This window comes from Myotis myotis, unplaced genomic scaffold (genome assembly GCF_014108235.1).
Source record: "Myotis myotis isolate mMyoMyo1 unplaced genomic scaffold, mMyoMyo1.p scaffold_m19_p_3, whole genome shotgun sequence".
In the NCBI taxonomy this organism is placed as follows: Eukaryota; Metazoa; Chordata; class Mammalia; order Chiroptera; family Vespertilionidae; genus Myotis; species Myotis myotis.
The window spans coordinates 102,319,027-102,329,921 of record NW_023416335.1 but is presented as its reverse complement, the minus strand read 5'-3'; the positions used below and the strand labels follow the sequence as shown (position 1 = coordinate 102,329,921).

The 10,895-nt window shown below is 43.1% G+C and overlaps 1 protein-coding gene and 2 pseudogenes across 1 annotated transcript; all 3 read left to right on the top strand.

Moving 5' to 3' along the window:
- Positions 1 to 5,719: 5,719 nt before the first annotated feature.
- On the top strand, positions 5,720 to 6,047 carry LOC118650521 (annotated as a pseudogene).
- Positions 6,048 to 6,192: 145 nt separating this feature from the next.
- On the top strand, positions 6,193 to 6,538 carry LOC118651858 (annotated as a pseudogene).
- Positions 6,539 to 7,303: 765 nt separating this feature from the next.
- On the top strand, positions 7,304 to 10,276 carry LOC118650519 (short transient receptor potential channel 4-like). Its single transcript, XM_036298937.1, has 3 exons — positions 7,304 to 7,378; positions 9,320 to 9,915; positions 10,231 to 10,276. The coding sequence occupies exons 1-3, from the start codon at positions 7,304 to 7,306 to the stop codon at positions 10,274 to 10,276; spliced, it is 717 nt and encodes a 238-aa protein (XP_036154830.1).
- Positions 10,277 to 10,895: the final 619 nt, after the last annotated feature.

The window sequence follows — 10,895 nt, the reverse complement described above, 5'->3', positions numbered from 1 at the left end:
CTGCAGCTTAGGTCTGCTCCCCGTTGGCAAGTGGACATCCCCCGAGGGCTGCTGGGCTGCCAGAGGGATGTCTGATTGCCATCTTAGGCCAAATCCCCTGGGGAGCAGGCCTAAGCCAGCAGGTGGTCATCCCCTGAGGAGTCCCAGACTGCTAGAGGGCACAGGCCGGGCTGAGGGACCCCTTCCTCCTTGAGTGCAAAAATTTTTGTGCACTGGGCCTCTACTATCCTAATAAGAGCTTGGAAGTATACTCTCCTCTTAAAATTTTGGAACAGTTTGAGATGGATAGGTGTTAGTTTTTATTTGAATGTTTGGTAAAATTTCCCGGTGAAGCCATCTAGTCCAGAACTTTTGTTTGCTCTAAGCTTTGTTATTGCTGTTTCAATTTCATAGTAGTTATAGTCCTATTCAGGTTTCTGACTCTTCCTGATTGAGTTTTGGAAAATTGTATGTCTCTAGGAATTTGTCCATTTTACCCAGGTTGTCCAATTTGTTGGCATATAGTTGTTCATAGTATTTTCGTACAATTCTTTGTATTACTGTAAAGTAAGTTATTACTTATCCTCTTTCATTTCTGATTTTATTTATTTGGGTCCTCCCTCTTTTTTTAATGATTCTGGTTAGAGGTTCATCAATTTTGTTTATCTTTTCAAAGAACCAACTCATGGTTTCCTTGATCTTTTGTATTACTATTATTTTTAGTCTTTAGGTCATTTATTTCCTTCCTTCTACTTACTCTGGGCTTTTCTTGTTGTTCTTTCTGTAGTTCTTTTAAGGGTAGAGTTAGATTGTTTATTTGAGTTTTTGGTTGTTTTTTTTTTTGCTTCTTGAGCTAGGCTTATAATGCTATGGACTTCACTTTCAGGACTGCTTTTGCTGTTTCCCATAGATTTTAGGTTGTTGTGTGTTAAAAACATATGCTTTTCAATATGGCCATTTTATAATGTTTTTGATAAAACATCCTGTAAGTTTTTCAAAGTAACATTTTATGGTTAATGAATTGTTGACACTTTAAAATATATGGAAAACTATGGTGAAATTATACTGAATTCAGAAAATCCCATTAAGTTACATCTGTCATTTAAATCTACATTTACTATAGGAACTTATTTACTTGTAGTTTTTAATGTTTTTGTTGATTTCAGTGAGACAGGAAGGGAGAGGGATAGAGAGATAGAAGCATCAATGAGAGAGAGATGATGAGAGAGAAACATCAATTGACTGCCTCCTGCACGCCCCCTACTGGGGATTGAGCCCACAACCTGTGTGAGTGCCCTGACTGGGAGTCAAACCATCAAACCTGGGATTTCTTGGTTCTTGTGTCAATGCTCAACCACTGAGCAACACCAGTGGGGTTACTTAATAGTTTTGATTTTACTAAATGTCTGCCATAGCAAATACTTAGTGTATAGTTATAGATGACCTCTTGTTTGGTTTTATTTAAAGGATTTCTTTCTCTTTGTAGTAAATATATAACCAAATTAATAGTTAACGTTATCTTTAAAATGAAAGATTACTTAAAAATAATGCAGTATGTATTGACCCTATTTAAATGAAACATACTATCTCACAAGGCAATACCGTTTCCTTTGTTAGTGCATTTTAAAAATCGTGGTTGTTGCTATTTTTATCAACTAATTGCATATATTTCAAATCTTTATATCTTTATATAATGTTTCTTATAAAACAAATTGATATTCTAAATGGCCAGATGAAATAAAAGCATGTAGGTTTAATTATTCACATGTAAACCCTACACCTCTACTTAAAAGTAGTAGAATTGAAGTTTACTATTAGTGGTGTTTTCTGCATGCTTCTTTTCCTTTTGATCCTATTTCCTTCATATTTTACCAGCAGCATATTTTAATGTGACATGTATCATTTTTTTCTGTTATTCCTGCTTAACTTATCCTTATGTAACTTTTATTTTCACAGATGACACTGTAACTTTTTGCCAGCAGGGATAAATATTAAACCAAAAATTGTACAACAGCATGGTGTAATGTAAGACATACAGAATTGGATGTCAGACAAGTGGACCTGGGTTCAAAGAGCAGACCTTTCACTTACTTTCTGAGGGAACATATGTATAATATGTGAATAATCAATGGGGAGGGTTAATGTAGGTAGAAAATGCTTACTAAATAGTGCCTATTAAATTATTTTCCTCATTATCATTTCTACAGTATATATAACCCAAAGGAAATTATGCGTAAACACACTAGTGACCTGATTTACTAGGGAGCAATTGTTTATCCTATCTAATAAAGAGGGAATATGCTAATTGACACTCATGCCATTGCAAAGATGGTGGTGCCCACAGCCAATAAGGAGGAAATATGCTAATTGACTTCCCAGCCCTCAAAGATGGCGGCACCCACAGCCACATGATGGTGGCACCCAATCCCCTCAGCCCCACTGTGGCAGCAGGCGTGCAGCAAGGCCTCTGGAGTCCCCTAGTTCCCTCAGTCCCCCAGCCTCCCAGGGCTGGCCCAAGGTGCAGGCAAGCCTTGGATGGCAGCTTCCCAGCCATCCAGGCCTGCCCCAGGCTCAGGTAACCAGAGCTGGCCATGGCTTGCGCTGCCAGCAGTGGCAGCAGCAGAGGTGTGATGGGGGCATCGCCTTCCCCTGATTGCCAGTTCGCCTCCCACCCCTGAAGGCTCCCGGATTGTGAGAGGGAGCAGGCTGAGCTGAGGGACCAGTGCTTGAATTTTCATGCACCAGGCTATATATATATATATATATATATATATATATATATATATATATATATCCTATCTAATAATAGACAAACATGATAATTAACCGTACCTCCAACACGCTTCCAATTGGCTAATCAGGGCGATATGCAAATTAACTGCCACCCAAGATGGCGGTTAACTGCCAATAAAGATGGCAGTTAATTTGCATACATAGGCACATACAGAGGCGAATGGTATTGGAAACCCAGGCGGCAGGCAAGAGCTGGGGGGCGGGCAAAGGTGGCCCTGCCGGCCGCCTTTGCCCACCCTCCAGCAGGTGATCACCATTGGAAAGCCTGGCGGCAGGAGAGGCAACAACCCCAGGCCAGGGTTGCGGGCTGCCTGTGGCCGGTGATCGCATTGTGGATCAGAGGGAGCAAGAGGCCGGGCACAGGCCAGCCGGCACCCCCGGATCCCCAGGCCGGGGGTGCCAGCTGGCCTGCTTCCCTGTGATCGCCATGGTGATAGGAGGGAGAGAGAGCCCTGGCGCAGGCCAGCCAGCATCCCCGGACCACCCGAGGGTCGGGGGTGCGGGCTGTCCTGCTTCCCCGTGGTCGCCATGGCATCCCCGGCACCTCAGTACCTGAGATGCAAAGGTTGGGGATGAAATGACTTTTCCCAACCACATCTGCAAATATCCTGGGCATCACTGAAGAGTTTACAACAACTCTCTTACTTGGCAAGGAAGAAAACAGTTGGCAACTGGAAACAATCCCTTACATCAAAGTTAAGGTCCCTCTGAGTAAAAAAAAAAATATTTCCAAAGTAAAGGAGGGAGCAGGCAAAAATAATAGGTTCTCATGACTTCCACTGAAGTTTGAGCATATGACAGAGTCAAAACGAACAGACAAATTAAAACAGACAGTGGGCCAAACTGATTTGGCTCAATGGATCGAGCGTTGGCCTGCGGACTGAAGGGTCCCAGGTTCGATTCCAGTCAAGGGCATGTATCTTGGTTGCGGGCACATCCCCAGTAGGAGGTGTGCAGGAGGCAGCTGATCGATGTTTCTCTCTCATCTATGTTTCTAACTCTCTATCCCTCTCCCTTCCTCTCTATAAAAAATCAATAAAATATATTTAAAAAAAAAAAGAAAAGTCAATGATGAGAGAGAATCATTGATCGGCTGCCTCCTATAGCCCCATACTGGGGATCAAGCCCACAACCCGGGCATGTGGCCTGACCTGGAATCAAACCATGACTTCCTGGTTCATAGGTTGATGCTAAACCACTGAGTCACACTGGCTGGTCTCAATTCTAATTTATAAATTCATTCCAAGGACATATACAGCTTGAAAAGATTTGGAAGTAGTTTCAAAAAAACTAGCTTTTAAGTAACAAGGAAACAGTTATAGAAGAAAGTTTAAATTAAAAGAAAAAATTGTTTTGATTTATTCAAGAGTGAGAACATCCTCCATGAAAATATGTACCTTGACTGTGGATGGTTGGGAGGCCTTATCACACCTTAGGAATTCAAATGCTTTTTACAATGAAAAGAGAGTTTCATCTCATTTCTCTACCAGGGTAGATGTCTGTCAATAGAAGGTGGACATCAATAAAAGGAGGGGCTTGCACAATCAATCCAGAAAGTCAGGAATCTATGAATAATCCAGAACCGAGTATTTATCTCCTCTGCCACACACCCTCCCTCCCAGCCAGTGAGCAAGATAATTACTCTTAAGTCAAGCTAAGTGCCCCCCAGTCACAGTGGCCCAATGCTGACATACAAAGCATACTAATAATTCTCACTCTGGCATAAAAGTGACAACTTTCTTGGAAGAAAAGCAGATACGGTAAATTTCTCAAAGTCTTCCTGAAACATTTTTTAAAGTAATTTTTACTTCTTTAGAAAAAATGCCATGGGAAACCATCTGTAATAAAATGCCCATTCTATAAAATAATTCATCTATACTAATAAAAGGGTAATATGCTAATTAGACTGGGAGACCTTCCAGATGTTCTTCTGGACAAAGCCATGGTGGCGGGGCCGAGGTAGAGGCAGTTAGAGGCCAAGAGGGGAGGGCAGTTGTGGGTGATCAGGCTGGTGGGGGGCAGGGCCATTGGGGGTAAGCAAACCAGCAGGGGGGCCAGTTGGGGACAAGCAGGCCACCAGTGGGGGTCAGTTGGAGGTGATCAGGACAGCGGGGGGGGGGGCAGTTTGGAGTGAGCAGGCCAGCAGGGGGACAGTTGGGGATGAGCAGGCCAGTGGGGAGGGAAGGTAGGGGCGAGCAGGCCAGTGGGGGTGGGCAGTTTGGGGTGATCAGGCTGGCGGGGGGCATTTGGGGGCAAGCAGACTGGCAGGCAGAGTGGTTAGAGGCAATCAGGCAGGCAGGTAGGCAGGTGAGTGGTTAGGAGCTGGCAGTCCTGGATTGCGAGAGGGATGTCCGACTGCCAGTTTAGGCCCGATCCCTGTAAACTGGCAGTAGGACATCCTTCGAGGGGTCCCAAATTGGAGAGGGTGCAGGCCAGGCTGAGGAACATACCCTCCCCCATGCACGAATTTCATGCACAGGGCCACTAATTATATATATATATATATATATATATATATATATATATATATATATATATATATATATATTGCAAATTAGGCCAGGAAACCGTAATGGGTCAGGACTGTACAGGAGGAGGTTGCGCACAGCAACAGGGGTGGGGCGGAACTAGGAACTGGCTCCCTTAGTAGTCCTGCAGGGTCAATCTCAAGAGGACAGGCAAGGTACCAATGGACCAGTGCTGCCAGCATGATCCCAACAGCACTGCCGGCCTCCTGGAACTTGGCCTCAGGCACTGAGGCTGCTTCCCCTCCCTTAGACTGGCTCCCTTAGTAGTCCTGCAGGTTGAATCTGAAGAGGACAGACCAGGCACCAACAGACATGAATGTGAGCAGACAGAAGGAAAAAAGACCTTCAAGGCCTGTCCAAGGTGGATTTGCATTTAAAACCAAGTGGGGTGGGTCTGGAGCTGCGCAGCACTGACAACCATGGCAGTCTCCCTGTCGGCAGCATGACTGAGGCTAGGAGTGTGAGGAGTGAGGGCCATGAAAGCTGGAGGCCTTGGCTGTGAACAGTCAGCTAATTTCAGCTCCCAGGCGGGCGCAATCAGGGAAGCCGGTGGAGCCTTTGCAAAAAAAAGAGAAGGCTGAAGAGGAATGATACTTCAGAAAGTAGACTAAAGAACAGCTGTAAGCCTTGAAGAAACAACATGAAGAAATCACTCATCATAAAAAGGAGATTGAGCATCTGCAGAAAGAAATTGAGCAGCACAAGCAGAACATCAAGAAACTGAAAGATCATGATACTGTGGTGGTGTCAGGTGAGGGACAGCCATATTTGCCAGTGCGGCCCAAGCTGTCAACAACAAAAAGTGTGCGGGAGCTCAGCAGGCACATGGATGGGTGCACGGATGCCAGGACCAACCGACACGGGGCGGGGGGGGGGGGGGAGTTGGGGGGGAATGTCTTACGAACCGAACTTGACCACACACATGCCCACCGCTTCCCTCAACACCACTGGGAGCGTCCACCTGCCTTCCACCAACATGGCAACGTCCTCCCAGTACCGCCAGCTGCTGAGTGACTAGGACCACCATCTCTAGGCTACACGTAGGGAACAGAGAACAGCCAGGTTCCCAGAGAAAATATGCTGAGCTGTTGGCAATTATCATAGAGCTGGGGAAGGAGGTCAGACCCACGTACACGGGCAGCAAGAGCGCGATGGAGAGACTGAAACGAGGCATCAGCCACACGACAGGGCTGATTCGGGAGTACTTGGCCGAGATGGAGCGGAACACCAGGTCTTAGCCCCTGAGTCAGCGTGAAAAGCTTTCCATCTTCTTCCAAGAAGTGACAGCTCATTGCCCCTGCCCCCCTTCAGATGAAACTTGGTTTCAAAATGGTAACAACTTGGTTTCTCCTCCCCGTGTCCCTCCCGTGGTTCATCAGGCTCTGAACCTCCCATCGCTAAGATGGAGAAGAGATTTTTGCAGTTATTAGATTTACATATTAGTTAGGAACTACCCAGGGCATTTTGTGTGTTTTTTTAAAGCATTGATTTACATGATGCGTGTCAGTTGCCTATCACAGCAAACTGTAGTTGGCCTTGCAGATACCGGTGTTTCACTTCGGGATATATTTCTGTTCCTCACATGGTTCTTTATGTCTCTCTTCTGAGCTGATCCAACTCTGAGGGTTTGTTTCAGTGAGTCCTGAGGCAGCGCTTTAGTAGCCAATGCCTGTTCGCCACACAGTATAAATTCTGCTCAATGTAACTTTTTTTTTTTGCTTAAGCATTTGCATGAATATTAGTACTTTGAAGTTGATCTTTAAAATGCACAAGTTATAAATACAGAAGAAAGAGCATCTTATGGAACTTTTCCTGACAAGGACCCCTGAAATTTCCCCTAAGGATGTATGTAGATTTCAGTTCCGCCTTTCCCATCAGTGGATCCAAACATCTGGAAGAAAGTGACTAATACTGTTTGCATCTTGTATGTATTTATTACTTTATGTAATAAAGCTTATTTTCATTAACAACAACAACAACAACAAAAAACAAATTGAAAGATCATGCTGATGCTTAAGTGCACACAGTTCCCCATAGAATGGCTACATACTGTCCACTTCTATGAAGACATAGTTCTGGTAACTAATATCTATCTTTGCTGCCAACAGATTATAATAAATTGTCATCAGTGGAGAAAAAAAAAAACAAGTGGGTGATGTCAGAATTACCCAAGCGCCCCCCCAACCCCTTCACCTGCCCAGACGCCTAGGGTCCCTTTACAGCTGGGCTGAGCCCAGGGCTTCCCAGTGGCCTGGACACTAGGCCTGACAGCCTCTCTGGCTTGACCCAAACATCTAAAGTTCGCATTAGTTGCCAACTTAAGAAATTGGAGCATTCACCTAAAATCAGGATTCCTCACTTCTCTTTCCAAGGGGGTTGATTGGGCTACCAACCAAGGGTGGTTGGTGTCACTTCAACTTTAAGAGGAACACCCAGCTTGGGGGTGTGGTGAGGAGGAAGCTATCCGTACAGACAGTTCAGTTATGTAAACTCCCGCTGACTGTGGCACAGCCCAACAGTGTGGCCACTCAACTGCAAGGCAGCACAGCCATGAAACAGTGTGGCTGTTAAACAAGGTCCCTCTCCAGCTTTCAGGGGGCTTCACCTAGTCCAACCCACTGCACTCCACTCGGCCCTGAGCTGTCCAGTGCACCACACTGCCCCAGTGAGACAGCTTCAATGTTTCAGCTCCAGCAGACAGAACACATCCCAGCGGAAAGGGAAAGTGTAGCCCTGGCCAGTGTTGCTCAGTGGATAGAGCCTCCGCCTGAGGACTGAAGGGCCCGGAATTCAATTCCTGGTCAGAGCACATGCCTGGGTTGTGGGCTTGATCCCCAATGTGGGGCGTGCAGGAGGCAGCCAATCAATGATTCTCTCTCATCATTGAGGTTTCTATTTCCCTCCCTCTCTGAAATTAATCTATACTAATAAAAGGGTAATATGATAACAACTTCTGGACGACTTTCCAGATGTCCTTTCGGACAAAGCCATGGTGGCGGGGCCGAGGCAGAGGCGGTTAGGGCAATAAGGCCAGCAGGGACGAGCAGTTAGGACAATCAGGTTGGCAGGGGAGAGCAATTACGGGGATCAGGCCAGCAAGTGCACACAGTTCCCCATAGAATGGCTACATACTGTCCACTTCTATGAAGACATAGTTCTGGTAACTAATATCTATCTTTGCTGCCAACAGATTATAATAAATTGTCATCAGTGGAGAAAAAAAAACAAGTGGGTGATGTCAGAATGTTTACATCTGAGAGGAATTAGGGAGAACAGGCTGGCAGGCAGGTGAGAAGTTAGGAGCCAGAGGTCCCAGATTGCGAGAGGGTGCAGGCTAGGCTGAGGGACCCCCGTCCCCCCATGCATGAATTTCATACACCAGGCCACTAGTTTTTAATAAAACAATGGTATTTGCAATGTAGCATATCTTGTCCTCTGGAAAATGTACCATAGAGGAATAGATGAAAATAGAAAACATGAGGCTAGACCTCCTATGTCTGCTGCCATCTTTAATCATTGGTTGGATGTTAGGAATTCAGAAGATAAAACACACACACACACACACACACACACACACACACACACACACACACTGAAGAATTAAAATACTTTTATTATAGAGAAAATTTGTTTTAAAACAAATAATTAACTATTTTTAATGTATTTCTTAATTATTTAGGAAATCATCATCTGGGAAAGAAAAGCAAAGATTGTCAGTCAGAAACTAAGTTGGAAGCAAGAAGGGCTGTAACCAAATAGCGAGTTTGGTTATAGCCACTTATTTAAGATTCCTAAAATGTTGTAATTCAGATTAAAGAAAGAATAACGTGTCATTATATAGGAAAGTTATTTTTCTGTAATTCCCTCTTGATTTTTTGGAAAAACAGCTATATCCCTCCACATAAAACAGGCAAAAGATTTATGAACTCTTTTCAACATTCTATGACATGCTGTCTGAAATTCACAGGCTTGAACAAATGAATAAATATTCATTAAATCTGCTTTCCTCTTTTTCCTAGGTACCTCCCATACTCCTTGATAAGCAGTTCTCTGAATTCACTCCGGACATTACACCAATCATCTTGGCAGCCCACACAAATAATTATGAGATAATAAAACTTTTAGTTCAGAAAGGAGTCTCGGTGCCCAGACTCCATGAGGTCCGCTGTAACTGTGTTGAATGTGTCTCCAGTTCAGATGTGGACAGCCTTCGCCACTCACGCTCCAGACTCAATATCTACAAGGCCTTGGCTAGCCCTTCTCTCATTGCACTGTCAAGTGAAGATCCTTTTCTCACAGCCTTTCAACTAAGTTGGGAGCTTCAGGAATTGAGCAAGGTGGAAAATGAATTCAAGTCTGAGTATGAGGAACTTTCACAACAGTGCAAACAGTTTGCTAAGGACCTACTGGATCAGACAAGAAGCTCCAGAGAACTAGAAATCATACTTAATTACCGAGATGATAATAGCCTCATAGAAGATCAAAGTGGAAATGATCTTGCAAGACTAAAATTGGCCATTAAGTACCGTCAAAAAGAGGTGAGTGTTGCCAGAATTTACCCATCAAAACATCATAATTTTAATCACAGTGCAGGAAAATGTTACTCCAAAATTAGGTATGAGGATTCTATTTATTTATTTATTTATTTATTTATTTATTTAATCTTTTCCATTATCATTTATCCCCTCTGTGTATGAGTATTTTCTATTTAACTGTTATGTGGATGATGTTTATTATTTGATTGATATTTATTTGTCAGATTGATAATTATGAAATACATTGAAGAGTGATAAATGATTTTGTAATTGGTGATGGTTTAGTATCTGTTAAATGAACATATTTACTTTGGCATAATGCAACAAATGAATAAATTTTAAATTTTTCAGACTGATCTTTTTGGTACTCTCATGTGTAATTCTTGTTACTTTAGGTTGTCATGCATCTTTCTCCAAGCTTCTGTTTTCTCATCTACTTAATGGACTTCATATTTATAATATTTGATTATACATGTGTTTATACATATAAAAGGTGTCTCTCACAGATTTATAGAAAGTGTAAAATGTTTGGATATATTTGAAGACTCTTAGTGAATTATAAGGTGTTATATTAATAAAATACATTATTAGAAATTATTAATAAAGAAAAAGCCTTTGCTCCAACAGCAGATAAAAGTACTAAAACCTTTCTCATGTTTGGCTTAGTTTCTTGATTGTTCAGCAATAAGAGGTTAAGAGGAAACTCCAAACTTTTTTCCACCGAGGCTGCACTAGTTCGCATTCCCAACAGCAGTGTACAAGGGTTCCCTTTTCTCCACATCCTCACCAATACTTGTCATTTGTTGATTTGTTGAAGATAGCCATTCTAACAAGTGTGAGGTGGTACCTCGTTGTCATTTTGATTTGCATCTCTAGAATGATTAATGACTTTGAGCATTTTTTCATATGACTTTTGCCCTTCTGTATGTCCATTTTGGAGAAGTGTCTATTAAGGACCTTTGCCCTTTTTTTAATTAGATTGTTTATCTTCCTTTTGTTAAGTTGTATGAATTCCTTATAGATTTTGGAGGTCAGTAAATATTAGTAAAGATTCACTTTG

Bases quoted from the DNA above. Each gene is read 5' to 3' on its own strand.
- LOC118650519 (XM_036298937.1), top strand. From the start codon at position 7,304: ATGCTGATGCTTAAGTGCACACAGTTCCCCATAGAATGGCTACATACT. The intron at 7,379-9,319 runs GTAACTAATATC...TCTTTTTCCTAG, and splicing joins TCTATGAAGACATAGTTCTG to GTACCTCCCATACTCCTTGA. The intron at 9,916-10,230 runs GTATGAGGATTC...TTGTTACTTTAG, and splicing joins AAATGTTACTCCAAAATTAG to GTTGTCATGCATCTTTCTCC.